Consider the following 20,551-nt stretch of genomic DNA (forward strand, 5'->3'; position numbering starts at 1 on the left):
AATTGAAAAATAGAATATCTTTTATCATTTTTACAGTGCAAATATGTCTAATAAAAATAATATACACTTTGATTTCAATTACACCACAGAATACAGTATATATGAAAAAGTAGAAAAACATCCAAAATTTTTAATTATTGTCAATTGGTATTCTATTCTTTAACAGTGAGGTTAAAACTGTGATTAATCATGATTAATTTTTTTAATTGCAATTAATTTTTTTTGAGTTAATTGTGTGAGCTCACTGTGATTAATCGATGGCCCTTGTTATTTTACTTCTGTATTTGGCACTGGTGTGACAGCTGCTGGAATAATGTGTCCAGTTCTGGCGTCCACAAGTCAAGGATGATGTTGATAAATTGGAGAGGGTTCAGAGAAGAGCCAGGAGAATGTTTTAAAGAACGGAAAACATGCCTTGGGCTGATAGACCCAAGAAGCTTGATCTATTTAGCTTAACAAAAGGACAGTTAAGGGGTGAGTTGATTACAGTCTAGAATATCTGCATGGGAAACAAATATTGAATAACTGGCTTTTCATTCTAGCAAAGAGAGATCAAGATCCAAGGGCTGGAAGTTGAAGCCAGACAAAGTCAAATGTAAAAGGTCCATTTTTAACGTTGACGGTAATTAAGCACAGGAACAATTTACCAAGGGTCCTTACGGAGTCTCCACCACTGATCATTTATAAATCAAGACTGGCTGTTTCGCTAGAAGATTTGCTCTAGGAATTCCCTTGGGGAAGTTGTCTTTGCTATATAGGAAGTCCCCTAGAGGGTCACAGCGCCCCTGCTTTCTAGCCTTCTCCGGATCTGTGAATCACACACTTAGCGCATGATGCTGCCCCGAGCAGGAAATCCACAGAGTGGGGGCTGTGTCCCGAGGCTGGGAGGTTACTGAGTCTCCAGAAGAGGGGTGGGGCGGGGGATTCCTTGCCCGGGGGAGGAGGGGTCTGCGAGAGGGGCGGGGAGGTGAGGGGAGCCCCAGGGTGGCAGCCAGCCAGGCTGAGCTCCCCACTCACTTCCCCCCCGGCCGGCAGCGGAGGCGGTGGGTGGATGCAGCGGCTGGGGCACGGCGCGGAGCTCGGAGGGGGAGCAGCTGGGATCGCGGAGCCCCGCTCCAGGCGGCCGAGAACAGGTGGGTCCGCGGCGCGTTGCCGGGTTTGGGGGGGGTCCCGGGCTGGGGTCCGGAGCGCGGAGCGGAGTGAGATGCGGGGCAGGGGCTGGCGCTGAGCGGGGAGTGGCGGGTGCGTGTGTGTAACGGTGAGAGAGACACACGGGGTGTGTAACTGTGAGTTACAGACGTGTGTATGTGTAGAGGTGAGAGACACGCAGGGAGGGGGGTGTTTGTGTGTTTAACGGTGAGAGAGACACACGGGGTGTGTAACTGTGGGTTACAGACGTGTGTATGTGTAGAGGTGAGAGACACGCAGGGAGGGGGGTGTTTGTGGGTGTGTAACGGTGAGAGAGACACACGGGGTGTGTAACTGTGAGTTACAGACGTGTGTATGTGTAGAGGTGAGAGACACGCAGAGAGGGGGGTGTTTGTGGGTGTGTAACGGTGAGAGAGACACACGGGGTGTGTAACTGTGAGTTACAGACGTGTGTATGTGTAGAGGTGAGAGACACGCAGGGAGGGGGGTGTTTGTGTGTTTAACGGTGAGAGAGACACACGGGGTGTGTAACTGTGGGTTACAGACGTGTGTATGTGTAGAGGTGAGAGGCACGCAGGGAGGGGGTGTTTGTGTGTGTGTGTAATGGTGAGAGAAACACAAGGGGTGTGTAACTGTGAGTTACAGACGTGTGTATGTGTAGAGTTGAGAGGCACGCAGGGAGGGGGTGTTTGTGGGTGTGTAACGGTGAGAGAGACACACGGGGTGTGTAACTGTGAGTTACAAACGTGTGTATGTGTAGAGGTGAGAGACACACAGGGAGGTGTGTGTGTGTAATGGTGAGAGAAACACACGGGGTGTGTAACTGAGTTAGAAACGTGCGTATGTGTAGAGGTGAGAGACACGCAGGGAGGTGTGTGTGTGTATGTGTAACGGTGAGACAGAGACACGGGGTGTGTATCTGTGAGCAGGGCCGGCTTTAGGCCAGTTTGACCAATTCCCCTGAATCGGGCTGCGGGCCCAAGCCCCGGCACTGCGTACCAGCAGGAGCTGGTGCACCGTGCTGAGGTAGCCCGGCTTCCCAGGGGGCAATTTAAAGGGCCTGAGTGCTATTTAAGAAGTCCAGGGCTCCCTGCCTCTACCGCCCTGGCCCTTTAAATAGCCGCTGGAGCCCCGCCGCTTCCCCAGGGCTCCCGCGGCTATTTAAAGGGCCGGGGCGGCAGAAGCGGGGGAGCCCCGGGCTCTTTAAATAGCCCCCAGAGCCCTGGGGGAGCAGCGGGGCTCCAGTGGCTATTTAAAGGATTGGGGTGGCAGAGGCAGCTGGAGCCCTGGCCCTTTAAAAAGACCCTAGAGCCCCCCTCTATCGCCAGCCAGCCCCGCACCCCTTGCCCTGCCTGCAGCCAGATCCTACCTCCAGTCAGCCCCTGCCCTGCCTCCAGCCAGCCCCATGTTGACTGGTGCCCTGCAGTTCCCAGGGCAGTAACCCTGCATACCTGCTTCAATGAAGGGGGCAGAGAGCAGCTGGGACCCACACATGTGCACACCCTAGGGTGACTAGACTGCAAGTGTGAAAAATTGGGACAGGGGTGAGGGGTGATAGGATCCTATATAAGAAAAAGGCCCCAAAAATGGGACTGTCCCTATAACATCGGAACATCTGGTCACCCTAGCACACCCCCAGGGAGTGGCAGGGACCCACACATGTGAAACGGAGCTCATTAATAACCCACCAACAGCATATATGATGCAATGTACGTAATATATATTTTTATTATTTATATAGTTATGGAAAGTAAATAGTACATGGAAGAAATGAAAGGCTTTTTTTTACATGCTTTTTTTTTTGTTAGTCATCTCTGCTGGGGCCCCGCCCAAAATGTTCAAATTGAGCCCCACACTTCCTAAAGCCGGCCCTGACTGTGAGTTACAAACATGTGTATGTGTAGAGGTGAGAGACTCTCAGTGAGGGTGTGTGTGTGTGATTATAAGAGATACACAGTGGATCTGTGCAAGAAAGAGAAACACAGGGGTGTGATTGTGTGTTACACATCTGTGTGTAATGGTGATAGGTACACATGGGGTGTAACTGTGAGAGAGACACTCGGGTGTGTGTAAGTGCAATGGTCAAAGATACAGATGGGAAGGGGTTGTGTGTGTGAGAGAGAGATACACATAGGTGTGTGTAATTGTGAGCAATACACACACACAGGGATGGGTGTGTGGGTAATGGTGAGAACTACACACAAGGGTGTGTGAGGAGAGAGACACAGGGCCATGTGTAAGGTCAGAGATACACCCCGAGGTGTTTGTGTGTGTTATGGTGAGAGATCCATATTGGCAAGAATGAGAGAATTTGTATAGGTGAGAGTGAATGCAATTGTGTGAAGGGGTCTCAGTGTGTTACTGTGAGAGAAGCATATAGAGGTGTGAGAGAGAGAAAGAGTGTGTGTGTGATTGTGAAAGATGGCTGAAGGAGTGAGTGTGAACATCAGAGGAGACTGGAAGCGTCTCGGATGTGTAACAGTGGGAGCGATTTTGTGTATGTACAAACAATGTGGTGTTGGAGAACACCTTTGTGTGTGAGGGAGCATATATGTGTGCGTGCAAGTGAGAGTGTGACACATGACAATGGGCATCCATGTACATGACAGCATGTTGAAGAGTGATGGTGTATGTATGTGACCATATGTTGATATGTGGAAGTGTGCAGCTGTGTGTATATGTGCCAGAGCGTATATATGTGTGTGTTTGTGTGACCTAGAGTGTTTGTGCCTGTAAAATGTGCATGAGAAAAGGAAGTCTGAAGTTCCAGCAAATTTTAGTGTTTGAATGAGCACAAACTGAAAAAAAGAAAGTTTTGAGAATATCTGGATGTTTTTGTTGTCATTTTATTAAACTTGAGTGACGTTAAACATGCCGTTTCTACCTTAATTTCTCTCTCATTTTGTTCTCATTTTAAAGTGCCCTGCTCAACCTGAAACCTACTCATTTTTTTAAAAAGAGTTTAAATTAAGTTTCAGGTCCTACATCTGAGGCTCCCCACAAGTTTCTGTGGTTTCACAATCACATTTTCCTGTCTTTAAAAATTGTTTTTCTCTCCCCTGTTGCTGTATGTAATACATAGAATAGGGGGAAATGACTGGCTGTACATGGGGAACAGAGAAAAGGGCTATAAACAGAGTGCTATGGAATGTCCAAAGTAAACAAACTGGAAAAAATAGAGAAAACACTTTCCCCCTTCTAACCTCTTTCATATATAGTCATTTGACGTGCCTCTTTGTGACAATGGCAGGCAACGGATTTTTAGTCAGAACGTGAGGTTTTGAAGTTGACAATGTCTCTGTTTAACTCTGTAAATCATTTTGGCATCCAGCATGTAAGGAGAGGCACTACAGAATAATACTGTGATAGATCTGAAAGTGTATTTGAGAGGCCTAGAGAAACTAACCAACTCCTGCCTGCCGGTTTAGTGTAGTGAGCTGCATTTCCTTTCACAGGGAGTGGGATTTGAAAACTCAGCCTCTGTCCACTCAGTCATGTGACCTTGGTTATATTGTAACCTTAGCGTGTTGAACGCTAATGAAGTACAGTTAGACTCCTGGAAGAAAGTTACATTCTTTTTCCACCAGTGAAATGCTCATTGCAGTAAAAATAACTTGACCAGCTGACAGCCACCCAACTGAGTCATGCTAATAAAAGAGTACTTAGTAAGGTTACTAGGGCAGAAAAAGATAAAGTTTCACTGAATTGCTATTTTAAAAACGAGAAATAGAAATGTTTGCAGTTCAGGGGGGTTGTATTTTGACTTCCATCTTGTTGAATTGCCAAACTTGGGTTCCTGTATTAGTATCATGACATTTCTTATTTCGGAAAAATCCTCCTAAGTGTCCACCAAGACAATGGTAAATTTTCTGCACGTTCTCTTTAACAGTGGAATGTGTCCTAAAATACCTATCAAGACACTAACAAAAATCAATTGCTCAATGGAGTTGACCATTTAATCTGATAAATGTGGAGCAGACTTGTACTCATTACATATGGTGGTAATTTGAATGATCCCTTAAAACAGGAGGCTGCCTTGACAATCTCTTCTATGGGGTTAACTCTATTTCCCATCCTCAAGAGTACTTTCTTTCAAGGGAAGTCACCTATTCCCAAAGTTCTATGGTCCACACAAATTTAGTCTCCTCTGTTCTTCTGTTGTTGAGAATATTTAAATCAGAATAAAGAACCATGAAACTGCAGCTATGGAAAAAGTCATCAACACTAAAGAAAGGAATCTCCAGCATTTTAGCTTCCCATCGTGAAACATTTTTAGTTTTTCTCATTTTGGGTCTTTGTCATATATCACATCTGCACATTGGCAGGTTAAAAGAGATATTTTTCGCATTTGCCCTTATGTCAAAAGTAGATTTTAACCTTTGATGAGTGCTTCTGATTTCTTCTCTTGTTGGTTGGATTTTGATCATAAAAAGCTATATTCCTGGCAGAGTATTATATGATGTCATATTAACCATCCCCCATAATTTTATCTGCTTTTTTGCTGTTGGCTTTTGTGTTAATTTTTATGGATTTAAGTTTGTATCAGTTTAAAAACTCTGATCCTGATTCTGCTGCTGTTTGCGTTTCTGCAAACCTGTTAAAGCAAGAATTTGTGAAAGTGGACTGCAGTTTTTTGTGCAGGCTTTGAAGATTGATTTTGAAAAACAGAAAATAAAAAGAAAGTAAACACATTTGTATGAAGATCTAAAAACTACACATGTGAATGTATTGCATAGTGCTAACTAGGACCTTGGTCCCACAATCACACACGAGTAACTTTCTGCCTGTGATTCGTACCATTGAACATGAGGAACTTCTTGCCTTAGTTACACTTGTGCGTAAGGGTTTGCAGGATCTGGTCCTTGATTCAAATCAGGAAGTGGCCTGAGTTTAGCAGAAACCATGACCACTTATTTCAATTCTAGTGTTTTGTTCTTCTGTAGCCCATACTCACATCCTGACCAGGATGTCTGATTTCTGATCGTAGGGCATTTTGGAAAGAAAACAGTAGCAGAATAACTGCAGATTCTTATTGGTAGGTGGCTTCAAGTGATTATCCATATGATTGTCAGTTTAGGTTAATGTTTGTAATTTTCCTGGCCTGTTGGAGATTTTTAATTTGACACAGACCATGCTGCATACAGCAGCAGAGAAAAAGTTTATTAATTTTTTGGTTCATTTAGAATGAAGCCAGGTTGCTCTTGAAATTACACGCAGCTGTCCTAGCAGTGGATAACCTCTTCCGTTTTAGTGTTGTCAGATATTAGAGCTATTGTCTTCAAGCAGCTGGTTAGAACAGAATTGTGCTGTCTCATTACTCAACTCTTTTGGTATCATATATATTAAAACACAGTCATGCATTTTGGCCCATATCCTGCTGCTTGCTCATCAGGGCACATGTGGCCTGAAAGGGTGCATACAGGAAGTGTTAAGGGTATGGAATACCTGTGCAGGGATAGGGTGAAGGGAATACCCATGTATACCACGAAGCTGCCACTTTTCTCAAGGGTAATTAGTCAGTGTGGTCCAGTGGGTAATACACTGAACTAGAACTCAGGAGACTTGCTTCTAGTTCCAGCTCTATTGTAAACCTACTGGGGTTACTTTAGGCCAGTGGCCCCAAAGCGGTGCCCATGAGTGCCATGGCGCCCGCCAGGGCATCTATGTGCACCCGCATACTGGCCGGCGGACAAGCATCCACCGAAATGCCTCCTAAAAGTGGCTTCATCAAGAGGCATCGCTGCCGAAATGCCGCCAAAAAGTGGCGTCACCAGGAGGCGTCACCACCGAAATGCCGCCAAAAAACAGTGTCACCAAGAGGTGTCGCTACCGAAATGCCGCTGATTTTCGGTGGCATTTCGGCAGCGACGCCTCTTGACATTGTCGCTTCTCAGCAGAATTTCGGCAGATGCTTGTCTGCCAGCCACGATCCTTGGTGGCTCATCATCCGGCGCCTGCCATCCGGAAAAGGTTGGGGACCACTGCTTTAGGCAAATGGCTTCTGTTTTCACTGTCCTTGTTTGTAAACTGAAATTACTGATGCCTTCTTTGTAAAGTGCTTTGAATCTACAGATGAGAAGAGCTAGGTAGTATTTTTATTATTTTCAGGAAAGGTTATTTCTAAGTCACATTGCAACTCCTTTTTGACCATACAGGTGTTCAAATAAATGAATGCATGAATTTTTATTTTATTTTTACTTTATTTTGCAATGGGAAAAAGTGTATTTTTTTTCCCACACTCCTTATGCTTAAGAACAACTGACCCTCTTTTTCTTCAAGCCTTCAGAACAAATCTGCCATTGGAGAGAGCCCCCAAGAATAGAAAATTTTAGTCCAAGAGATGAAAGTTTCCAAATGACTAGAGGGTAAGAGGGGAAATCATTATGGATCCTTAATCATTGCAGCCTGCTTTATAATTAGCACAGAAGTTAACTGAGAATCAGGCCTAATAAGACACCTTTTCGCAACTCAAGCAGTATAGTAAAGGGAGAGAGAAGGAGCCTTAATATTTCTACCTGTTGTTAAGACACCTTAAACTGCTAAAGCAGGGAGGAGGGTGGTCTAGTGAATAGCACATTGGCACTAGGATCAGTGGGTTCAATTTCCCCCTCAGTTACAGACTTCCTGTGTGGTCTTAAACAAATCATTCAATCCCCTAGCTGCAAAATGGGGATATTTCCTTAGTTTACAGGAAAGCTATGAATGTTTGTAAGGTGCTTGGATACTTTGGTGAAGGAAAGCAGGCCAAGTGACCTTCTGGTTTCAAACAGCCTTCGGAAACCTGAGAATTAAGGCCATCACTTTTACAAAGGAGTCTCAGTGGGACTGCTCATGAATTTAAAGTGAAGTCTGGATGTAAGCGTTTTGCTGTATCAGGGCCAGAATGAACCTCGCATATTCCTTGCATGATTGAACCCTTACATCAGGAAAGATGGAGAGCAAAGGTGGAAAGAACATAAGAATGCCCGCACTGGGTCAGACCAAAGGTCCATCTAGCCCAGTATCCTGTCTACCAACAGTGGCCAATGCCAGGTGCCCCAAAAGGAGTGAACCTAACAGGTAATGATCACGTGATCTCTCTCCTGCCATCCACCTCCACCCTCTGACAAACAGAGTCTAGGGACACCATTCCTTACCCATCGTGGCTAATAGCCATTAATGGACTTAACCTCCATGAATTTATCCAGTTCTCTTTTAAAGAGACTCTTAATGAAGAAACTATCTTGTATAATGGTTAACATGATCTTTGCTAGGTCACATTCCTAATGTTGTTTGAGACCCTGCTCATAAAAGACCAATGTCCTATTCTGCCACAGATTATTTTATCCTAAAATGAACACTTATAAAATGTGTTATCTTTGTAATGATTAACGAAAAATATGTTAATTTACCAATAACTTATTGGTCCTTTAATGTTCATTCCACCATAACGATCCTTCTATACTTAACCTATTCTAAACCTCAGAGACTGTGACAATGAAATGAACTGTTAATTATCATTATTATTATTATTATTCCAGGAGCACCCATAGGCCCTAATCTGGATTAGACCTAGATCTAGTGTTGTGCAACTATGCAATAAAAGACACTCCCTAACAATGTAAAGAGGTGTCAGGTGGCTCAGAGGGATGAAAAACATAATTGGAATGGAAAAGGGGAAAGAAGAAAAAGGAGGATGACAGCAGTAAGAATGCAAGGCTGCATATATTTTTAACTAAGGTCCTGACCCTGCAACTCCTTGTGCGTAGTTAGGTTGTGACTCCACATGGGCATAGCAGTCTGCTCAGATGTAAGATGATGCATGATCAGGGCCTAAGTGCACAAATGTTGTTCGTTTATTTGATTTTAATAAGATGAGTGAATAAGAGACACTAAATAATAGAGCAAAGTGAAAAGTGGGGTTTTCAGCATAGAAAATTTTGACTCTGCAAAAAAAAATAATCAAAAACTGAAATATTTTGGTTCTGAAGTGCTGCCACAGTGCCTCATGGGAGTTGTAGTTCGCTGCCTCCTGCTACCATTCTCCTCTATAAAACGGGCTCCCTATGTGAGGGGATGCAGTTGCATCATGGAAGTCTCAGATTGTAGTGCATCCTGGAAGATGTAGTCCAACCGGAGAGCCTGCCCAAAGGAGAATGGGGAAATGAGGAAGCTGAACTACAACTCCCATGAGGCACCATAATGGGATATCTTGAAATATTTTGATTTCCAAGCATTTGTTTTTTCAATGAAAAATGTAGATTTTCCATAGAATAAAGGCACTTTTCAGGAAAAAAAATTGTGTAGAGTTCGGTCTCAGAAAGGGATTTGAAGGACAGGGCAATGGCCATGGGAAGCCATACGATCCATGCATATGAGGCAGCATGGGAGGTGTGAGAATGCTCATAGGAGAAATGGATAAAAGAGGCTGCCATAATTGAGTACGATCACCAAGTCATTATTATGGTGATGGGTGGCAGTATTAAACCCAGAGAGAGAGAGAGAGAGGGGAAACTAGTGTAATGCTCTCCCAGGATTCCCAGGGTTGTGAGGCATCTCACCACCACCTGCCCTTGTGAAGGGGTCTTGTCTATGCCTGCTGCAGATCAGCTCCCTAAAACCAACAGCTTTTGGCAGCACAAGCACTGCCTTCCCTGCCTTCACAGGCCTCACTCTCGCTGGGCAGGTATTAAAAGGCACTCACCAACCCTCAAGTCCTCGGAGCATTGCCTGCAGCGTCCAGCCCCCTTTCCACTGAACACTGACAGAAACACCCGGTCTATTGTTCCTGAAGGAATAGCACACACCAGCTTGTAAGATTCAACTCAGGATCATCACTTTGCTTAGCACTACAGCACTGAGGTATATTTGTAGTGAAAACAAGAATAAATTTATTATCAAAGAACAGCGATTCAAGTGAAAGTGGATAAGAATATTGGAAATAAATGGTTACATATGAAACGAAATCGTAACACCCTTTCTGAAGACTACATATAACTTACAGGTTAACATCCTATCTAAAGAAGTCTATCGCTTCCAAAGTTCTCTTCAGCATGTTTGACCAAGCCTGACTGAGACCTCTTTTTCATGAACCAAAACTGCTGTCCTTTTAGTCCCCAGTCAAGGGTGCTCATGTGTTTTCTCTGCCCCCCAAGTATAGTCAAGAAAACCTTTGATGTGCATCTCCAGACAGGGTTCCCTGCCATCTGCTGTGCTACTCTTCTTGAGAGAGGGCAGGTCTACACTAATGCTTATTTTGATATAACATATAACATAACTTACACCAACCTAAGTGCTGGTGTGGACAACGCTTGTCAGTGGGAGATGCCCTCCCGCTGACATAGCTACCACCGTTTGGGGTGGTGGAATAATTATGCTGTTGTAGTGATTCTAAGGTAGACTAGCCCTTAGAGTCCTTCCATGGTCTTTCACTTGCCTTCAGTTCAGACTGGTGATGGGAAATCCACTGTGAACGAGACAATACTCAGTTCACATGTAAACACATAGGTAGAGCTAGATCTCTTGTCTGACATGAAACCTGTTTTTTTAACCTTTGCCAGTGACCCGTGCCTTGAGACAGACTTTAAGAACGTATTTTATGTGTATATGCATAACTCCTTAAACAGTTTCTGTACATAAATTTCACAATGATACTGATGACAAGTGTGATGCCGGCTTTTATTTGAGACCTCACATGCCATTCTTTGGTACATATCCAACCCAGGAGATGCCTGCACTGCCCATTGCACTCCCTGGCCGGTGGACATTAAGAGGTTCTTGAGTCACAGCTGGTGAGATTAGAGACTGGATAAGTATATTGTCAATGGATACTCTGTTACGGAGGACCATCCAAGTACCTACATAGATGGTATATCTTTTTTGTGCTGAAAGGTAAAAGACCACCCATAGCCTAGATATTCCGTTCCAGAGTAAACAAGCACGGAGGTGCAGCAGAATGTGCTTTTTCAGACCATGAAGCTCAGTTCTTTCCATGTTTGTGTTATATCACCAGGCACTGTCTGTAAAGAAAAATAAACCAAGTCCAGTCGACATAAGCCTCTCAGCCAGTAAGTGCAAGACCTAATTGGCATTTGATTATTTTGACCATTTCTCAGCATGCACGTTAACTCAGAGTGTGTATGTAATATTGTACTTCTCCACCCTGGAGAGCCAGGGCAGTTTAATATGTGCATATACAGATCACAGCACCTTCATTGAATTGCTGATGCCTGCTTAGGACACCTGGGGTTTTTTAAGGATCAGGTAATAAAATAGTCTGATGATTTATGGGGAAATATAAACCAGCTAAGAAACTTGCCCAAAGTTTAGGCCAGATCCTAAGATCCTTTCTCAGATTTTACTCACTCCTTATTCAAGTGTAATGCTGATCGTCGGCAGGCAGGCTTGAACTGGGGTACCTCTGGAGCTTAGGGCATGAGCTAAAAGCAAGCTCCTCCTTAGCTAAGACTGGAGAACACACTCATTTTATCCCTCACTCTAAGTGGTCTTGGTGCCACTAGCTGGGACAGAACACCACACCCAAGAGGTGTGTGGGTTACACAAGCTAACTTCCAGTGGTTTCCTTCCTGCATAAAGACCACAGGATTTAGCCTCTTTATAAATCATAATCATATATCAATACCTGTCCACAGTGCAGGTCTTTCTAATGTCAAAACATGGTGCCACTGAAGTCTCTCAGATTCTATGCTCAGATACTACAGTGATGAGCACAGTATAAGAACCTATATAGAACAGAATAGAATATTAAACTTCCCACCGATTCAATGGGGCAAGGCTTTGGCTCATGGAGAATTACACATGCGGGTAGATCATGTAACCTTTACTCAGATGTGCATATAGATTTAAGGCCCAATGGGCCTGATTCTGGTCTCAGAATGACTTGTTGGCTTTGGTGGAGTTGCACAGTGAACCCCAACATGCAGTGTGACTTTTGCCCTAATCCAAATGTAGGGTCAAATTCTGCTGTCAGAAACACACATGTGACTCCTGTCAACCTCAATGGAAAGTTGTGCGTCCATAGCTGCAAAGCCAAATTTGGCCCTTTCACTGGTTTCTACATAGCCCGCCCAGCAAGATGTTTTTCATTTTTAACCTATTAAAAATATAAATGGTACTAGGCCAAATTTTGCTAAAAGTTTCCCTGGTGTAAATCTACAGGGATTCCGCTGAAATCAACAGGCTTGCTCTGAATTTATACAGCTGTGACAGAATTCAGAATTTGGCCTCTTCCTTTAAAGAGCACCACATGTGATGAAACAATTCATAACAATCAAGGGTGAAATCTGGCCCTGTTTAAGTCAACGGCAAAACTCCTGTTGACTTCAATGGGGCCAGAATTTCATCCCAAGATTTTAAAATATAGATTCGGTGTGTTTATGGTCTTTTTTTAACATGCAGCATTAGCATGATTCTGCTTTGGCTCTTCTGTGCAACAATGGGCCTGATTCTCCTCTGATTTGGCACATTTACACCAAAGTAAATTAGAAATAACTGTCGAAGTAAACGACGGGGGGGAATCGAGACCAGTCAGAGGAGAGTCAGGTACAATATTTTTAGTGCAAAAAGAACAGGTTGAGGTGTATGCAGATTTGTATTGGAGCGTGAATGGAATTTAGGCAAGGCCATACTGTAGCTGCCTGTAAAAATCAAATAAAGGCCCAAGTACTACTATGGGAAACACCATTATTTGCCCAGAAGGGTGAAAAAGAGCCAGAGCTGGAATTTAGCCAGGCCTAGGTTTTCCCTTTCCTTCCCCTCCTGCAGTAAAGCAGTAATGAACACTGTTTCTCTTTAGATCTATTACATTAGTAAACTAGCGAACACCCACCTTCCAGCTTCCTTTTTCAGCCACTTCCACCCACCCATCTCCCTCATTTTTTCCCCTGTGTTTAAAAATACAGAAAGGGAAAGAAAAAAAAAAGTGCTGGCCCTAGGAGTGAAAACTGTGACAATTAGTAAAGACACCACCTCAGCCAATACTTAGAATCCTCAAAGTCTGAGAGGTGAAAAAGACCCATTCAGTGATTTACTCCATGTTCCTGCCTAAGAATTGTTCCCTACAGTGTATTTTCTAGTGTATTGTCTCATCTGTATTTAAATGCATTGGTGCTTCCGTCATTCTAATAGAGCTGACTGTCAGGAAATTCATTCTTAGAGTCAGCCTAAATTTTCTGTTTCCCAGTTATAACCTCCGATGTGTTCTTACACTTCCTTGGTGTTTATGAATCTGAAATAAATAGAAACAATGAGGAGTCCTTGTGGCACCTTAGAGACTAACATATTTATTTGAGCATAAGCTTTTGTGGCTAAAACCTACTTCATCAGTTGCATGGAGTGAAAAATACAGTAAGCAGTATATATATATATAGCACGTGAAAAAATGGGAGTTGCCTTACCAAGTGGGAGGTCAGTGCTAATGAGGCCAATTCAATTAAGGTGGAAGTGGCCTATTCTCAACAGCTGATAAGAAGGTGTGAGTACCAGTAGAGAGAAAATTACTTTTTGTAGTTACCTATCCACTCACAGTCTTTATTCAGGCCTAATTTGATGGTGTCCAGTTTGCAAATTCATTCCAGTTCTGCAGTTTCTCATTGAAGTCTGTTTTTGAAGTTTTTGTTGTTGAAGAATTACCACTTTTACATCTGTTATTGAGTGTCCAGGGAGATTGAAGTGCTTTCCTACTGGTTTTTAATGTTACAATAATAGAATCATAGAATATCAGGGTTGGAAAGGACCTCAGGAGAGGGGTGGCTCCAGGCACCAGCACACCAAGTGTGTGCTTGGGGCAGCAAGCCACTGGGGGCACTCTGCTGGTCACCATGAGGGCGGTAGGCAGGCTGCCTTCGGCAGCTTGCTTGCGGAAAGTCCGCTGGTCACACAGAAGGTCTGCCGAAGCCGTGGGACCAGCGGACCTTCTTCAGGCATGCCGCTGAAGGCAGCCTGCCTGCTGTGCTTGGGGTGGCAAAATGCCTAGAACCACCCCTGCTTCAGGAGGTCATCTAGTCCAACCCCCTGCTCAAGACAGGATTAATCCCCAATTATTTATTTTGCCCTAGTTCCCTAAATGGCCCTCTCAAGGATTGAACTCAGAGCTCTGGATTTAACAGGCTAAGGCTTAAACCACTGAGCTATCCCTCCCCCCCACTGTTCATAGCAGAGGGGCATTGCTGGCACATGATGGCCTATATCACATATATAACTGGTAGATGTGCAAGTGAATGAGCCCTTGATAGTGTGTCTGATGTGGTTAGGTCCCTATGATGGTGTCCCTTGAATAGATATGCAGACAGTGGTGGCAATGGGGTTTGTTGCAGGGATTGGTTCCTGGATTAGTGTTTTTGTTGTATAGTTGCTGGTGAGTATTTGCCTCAGGTTGGGGGGCTGTCTGTAAGCGAGGACTGGCCTGTCTCCCAAGGTCTGTGAGAGTGAGGGATCATCCTTCAAGATAGGTTGTAGATCCTTAATGATGCACTGGAGAGGTTTTAGTTGGGGACTGTAGGTGACAGCTAGTGGCCTTCTGTTACTTTCTTTGTTGGGCCTGTCCTGTAGTAGGTGACTTCTGGGTATCCTTCTGGCTCTGTCAACATGTTTCTTCACTACACCAGGTGGGTATTGTAGTTTGAAGAATGCTTGATAGAGATCCTGTAGGTGTTTGTCTCTGTCTGAGGGATTGGAGCAAATGCGGTTGTATCTGAGGGCTTGGCTGTAGACAACAGATCATGTGATGTGATCTGGATGAAAGCTGGAGCATGTTGCTAAGTATAGCTGTCATTAGGTTTCCGGTATCAGGTGGTGTTTATGTGACCATCGCTTATTTGCATTGTAAAAATAAATAAATAAATACATAAATAAATGATGTGTAGAGCTGGAAGAGAAGAAATGCAACCCTGAAGCTACTCACACGTTCTGGATTGCCTGAGGGCATCACGACCACCTGTGCAATTACCATCAGAGGTTCTAGTGAGTAACCACAGATGCTATTTAAACAATTCATTGTACAGTAAGAATGGGATCATACTATACAAGTAAAGTAAGTTTGTGCTGCTAAGGTGAAATTCACCCTGTGATGAATCCTGAAGATTCTGGGCAAGGCCCTTCATGTCACAAAATCCTGAGATATGCTGTGTAAGAGTGGGTTGGGTGTGCCCCACATAGGCCAACATAGAGGGGCGTGCAGGAAGAAGGCCAGAAGAGAAGCCACTGCATGTGTGACAGCCTGGATCTGGTGCATCCAAGGGACACAGAAGAGCAGTGGAAGATGTTCTAGCCCATAGACTGATACAGCCGTGGAGTGACCCCCCTGCGAGTTGGCTGTAGGTCATAGCTGCTTGATCTTTGCTTAGTTCTTCCCAGAGGATGAAACTCACCTGCAGAAAGCTCACACTTTTAGGAGGGAATGTGACAAAATGCCTAATTCTCGCCATTCTGGACTGAATGTAAATACTCTAGAACTTATCCCACCAGACAGAGAGCTGTGAATCGGGCTACAAAAGGGTTTCATGAACAATGAATGCCATTTTTAACTGGACCCTGGAATGCCTGGGGAACCGACGGAGTTGTTAGTGGATGGGATTGATGTGTTAAGAATGTAAGAAAGCAGACAGAATTCTAGAATCTGGAGAGCTTGGGAGCTGGAAAGCCAGAAAGAAGGGTGTTGCAATGATAATGACAAGAGGAGATGCTGATACAGGTGAGGACCTCAACCTCATGGCAGTGATGCAGCCAGGAAACTTTGTGGAGGTGATTTGTAGATATAGGAGGAGAGCTCAAAGTCAAGGCTATGGGCAATAGAGACCTATGGGAGACCGTAGCTGAGGATGGAGATAGAGGGTGTGGAGTTCTGCAAAAGGATGCTCCTCTTGTCCAAGAGAAATGCAGCTGCCTTTAAGATAATTAGCTGAAGGGAGTAGAGAGGAAACCACAAGGTACCTGGTCAAGTGAAAGTGGACAAGGATGAATGACTAAAGGGACCAAATGATAGTATAACTGAGTCTCAGCAATGCAAAGGTGTTCAGTAATACTGGGCTAGATGCTCAGCTGTTTCAAGGACTCTTGTACAGAGAATATAGGTTTCCTTGAAGGTGTGGGGTGGCGAAAGGGTAGAACATGACAGTCTCAGGGGATGTTCTTGAGGTGACTCTGTGTTCTGTCAGTCTGCCTTCAATTTGATCAGCTAGCTGGCCTGCAGCACCTTGAGGTGTCCATTTTGCAGGGGCATTACAAAAACTGGGACAAAACACTGGGGACAGGTCATGAAAACAGGGACATTCTCAGACTAAAACAGGGCCTAAAATTAGGCTCCTTAATCCTAGTTTAGGCTCCTAAATAAGCATACTTGAGTACTAAAATATGGATTTCAGCTCCTCTGTGTGATAATCTTGGTCCAACTTTTCAGGAAAACATGGTCACCCTAAGCATGTCCATTATCTAGCTACTGTGCCTGATCTGTGGGCGAGATCAGGGAGCTAGCAGTCCATATTTCTGTCCAGAATTAAGTGTGGGTTCAAAACTGGGCCTGCAAAATGGAGACCTTTTAAACATCAAGCCCATCTTATTTTTTCCCCCTCTTGCATTTTCTTTTGCTTTTGATTGAGAGTGAAAAAAAAAATACAGAAGTCGATGTGGGCAGGAAGTGCTATGAAATAGATGCCACTCTGACTTAAGGTGGTTAGATATTGGTTGAGGCAAAACTCCAGCTGTATCATTTTTTTTAAAAGTAAACACAGCAGGAAGTCTGTTAACCAATACCAAAATCTTATAGAAATACAGGAACCACCAGGCTGATGAACAAGACAACAAAAGGGCGAAAGGTACTACAGTTGTATCTCAGTGTAAGAGATTTCCCTCAACACTATATGGAATGCAACTGCTGTTAAAAAGCCTTATGAAAAGATCCACCTGTCATGGAGTGTGAGGGAGTCAGGGCCCTGCACCCCTCTTCCTGAGATTCACCGTGACTCTCAGCCAGCCAATAAAACAGACCGTTTATTAGACGACAGGAACACAGTCCCAAGCAGAGTGTGTCGGTACAACCAGAACCCCTCAATCAAGTCCTTCTGGGGGGTTCAGGGAGCTAGACCCCAGCTTGGGGTTCCCTGCATTGCACCACCCAGCCCAAACTGAAACTCAGAATTCCTGGAGCAGCTTTCTTCCCCCTCCCCCTGCACCTCCTCTCCTTTGTTCAGTCTCCTGCGCAGAAGGGGTCACTTCTCCCAACCCCCCTCCTGGCCAGGTTACAGCTCAGGTAGCTTCCTTCTCAGCCCCAATGTAATATCCTGGCAACATTCCCAGGTCAAATCCACCCTGCTCCTTCAAACCACCATCCAGTCAAATTTTCTTAGAAGAAAACTAAGACCATGAGAAATATTTTCATGAAATAAAAAAAAAATGCAGTGGAAATAGTTGTTTTTAGACAATTAAATGTTTCCCTGTGGTTTTTGCCACCCAGATGTTGAAGCACTGGGGTAATGCGGGACGTGAAATTAACTAGGAACAAAAGCAAAACTGACCAGTCAATTTTCCTTATGCATAGCTGAGCAAAAGGCAAAAAGTAAACAAGCAGCAGAAATAGAGGAAAGTAAATATAGTGTTTGTACATCTTTCTGTTGGAATAGGTAAGGATGTGTTTGTGTTTAGAGCATCAGAGGTGGCAGTGCGTGGAATGATGGCAAGAGAAATGGTTATACAATAGCTGAGTAGACTGGGAATTCAGCAAGGTTTTTCACTGAATATCTTTGCAGTCCCCCTATTGGCGTTCCTGGTTTGCCTCTCCCTGGTGTCTGCAGAAGTAGCAGAGGAGTCAAACCAGCCCGTAAAAATTACTGGTCTCCAAATTAATTGCTAGAGATGTTCCCATTGCCTATTAGGGAACAAGGCAAGTACCCAGCATCTAGGAAAGATCTCTTTTGCATGGAATAATCCTTATCTTGCAGGAAGTCCATCTCTTGGGAATGAAGAGTATTAATCCTTCCCTTAACATTTCAGTGTCGCTTTAAGGTTGCCAAACACCATTAGACTTGTCTCCAGCTGTCCATTGTTCAACCCTTGAGATCTCTCCTTCTCCTTCTCTCCTATAGTGTGGGCTGAAGCCGTGGGTCAGATCCTCAACTACAGTATCTGCCTAGTTACATTAACGTCACTGGACCTAATTTAAACCAGCTGGGGATTTGGCTCAGTCTAGGTGCTATGTCTTTTCTTTTTCACACAACAAGCATAAGATGAATGTGATGTACAGGACGTCACACTGGGTGATCTAATGAACCTTCTGGCCTGAAACTTTGTGACATCACATGAGCATGGTGGAGTCCAAATAACTCTATGTACTAGCCTTATATAGCATGCAAGGCCTAGCTACCTTCATGCCCTGCTGCTGTGGCATATCTCTAAACATAGAACACAGAGACCATCACTGGATGTTCCACAAACTATTTAAAGGGAAATTACCCATCTCCTGAATGCTGCAGTGGGCTGCTCTGAACCCTGTACCATCTGATCCACATGGCAGAAACATTCAATGCCTTTTCTGGCTGAACTGTATTCAAATCAGTGGGAGTGTTGGCCTGGTACTGAGTTAGGGATCCTCTACGTGCGGGAATCAAATTTGATTGTAAACTTTTTGGAGGTTTTCACCACATAGAGTCTCATTCTGTAAAATTTCCAAAAGTGACAACTGGCTCCCCTGCACTCCCTCTCACTCTTCCTCCACCCCCTCTAAGCCACTGGCTGCAAATGCTATGGCTGGCTGTGGAGAAAAGGGAAATTAAATAGCTATTCCAATTCCCTTTCGGCCCTCCTCCCATTGCCCAAGGCAGGCTGAAAAAGGGACTGTCCCACCCAAAATGCTTTCAGATGGTCTCTTTATAAAAATATTGGTTTTAGCTCTTTTGCACTACCAGTTGATGTATACCCCTAAAATGAAAATGACAAAAGGGAATTATTTACATATGTTCTCTCCTGAATTTCAGGACAGAGAGAGAGAAAATTTGGTCCTGATCCTGCAAGGATTTATGCATGTATTCATAGGCGCCAACTTTTCAAAGTGCCAGGGGGTGCACGACCCCCACAGCTGTGCCATAGGCCTCACCCCCACTCCACCCCTTCCCCCAAGGCCCCACCCCTGCCCCTTGCTCCTTCCCACTCCCTCCCAGCCTGCTTGCACACTGCGAAATAGCTGATTGTGATGGGTGGGAGGCGCAGGAAGGGAAGGGGAGGTGCCAATCAGCAGGACCTGCCAGCATGTGGGAGGCAATGGGGGGTGGCGGGAGCTGATGGAGGAGTGCCAGTGGGTGCTCAGCACCACTATTTTTTCCCCATGGGTGCTCCAGTCCCGGAGCAGCTACAGAGTCTGCGTCTATGCTCATGTGCTCATCTTTATTCACTGGAAAGTAATCCTGTTGAACTCAGTTTGGGAGCCCAGAAGTCATGGGACTACTCCTGGTGTGTAAAGTTCTGCACGTGTCCAAGTGTCTTTCAGCTGGGAAGCATCCCTTTGAGAGTTACATTTTTCACCCACAATACCAGCTCCTCTATCTGTTTGTGGTCACAGATGAGAAAGCTAAAGGTGCAAATACTGCCGTTTTGCCAGCAATATGGCTGGAAATAGATCCCATCCTCTCCACAAACTGTGAATTTAGCTACTGAAAAAAGAGCTGAAATGTTTAAAATCTCCCCTCGGGTAGACCTTGATTCAGCAAAATACTTCTGCACATGCTTAAGACCATTCTGAAGTCAAGCATGCTAAGCGTGTGATTATGTGCTTTGCTGAATAAGAGCCTTGGTCCATACATTCCACGTGGTTCAGGTTCATCTGCTTAAGACTATTAAGTCTATTGCTTCCTAATATAGTCAAGAAAGAGTTGCCCTTCCTATTTTCCCAGGTGTGAGGATTGCACTGGGGCTGCAGTTGGAGACAGAGGCCAAGGCACCTGCCTCAAGCAGCAGTGCATATGCCCAGAAGCAGAAACTTAGGCACCAACGCAACTTTTACAGCAAAACTTTAGGTGCCCAGTGAGTTTTTGCAGCCATCGGGTTAGGCAGCAGCTGACGGGGGTTTGTGGATTGCAGTGGTCCCTAAAACTGGGACTTAGATGCCAAAGTTCCTTTGTGGATCTGGCCCTCAGGGCTGGTCTACACTAGGGGAGGGGATCAATCTAAGATACGCAACTTCAGGTAGCATAGCTGAAGTCAAAGTATCTTAGTTCAACTTACCTGTCCATCCTCATGACGGCAAGTCGATCGCTGCAGCTCCCCTGTCAACTCCACTTACTCCTCCTGCCGAGGTGGAGTACAGGTGTCGATTCAGGGATCGATTTATCATGTCTAGATGAGACACGATAAATCAATCCCCGATAGATTGATTACTACCCGCCAATCCGGTGGGTAGTGTAGACGTGGCTTTAGTCTC

General features: G+C 44.6%; 1 protein-coding gene across 2 annotated transcripts in view; it reads left to right on the forward strand.

Moving 5' to 3' along the window:
* The first annotated feature begins 974 nt into the window (after positions 1-974).
* The window catches only part of PRKCQ (protein kinase C theta), a 92,201-nt gene continuing 72,624 nt past the window's right edge, over positions 975-20,551 (forward strand). The window contains exon 1 of one of the 2 annotated variants that reach the window (XM_030572793.1): positions 975-1,133. In XM_030572793.1, the coding sequence (XP_030428653.1) occupies positions 1,052-1,133 (82 nt within the window). In that variant the 5' untranslated portion in view covers positions 975-1,051. The remainder of the gene's footprint in view (positions 1,134-20,551) is intronic. The other variant, XM_030572882.1, reaches the window with a different exon arrangement.

The sequence above is a fragment of the Gopherus evgoodei genome, chromosome 1 (genome assembly GCF_007399415.2).
Source record: "Gopherus evgoodei ecotype Sinaloan lineage chromosome 1, rGopEvg1_v1.p, whole genome shotgun sequence".
NCBI classification, from domain to species: Eukaryota; Metazoa; Chordata; order Testudines; family Testudinidae; genus Gopherus; species Gopherus evgoodei.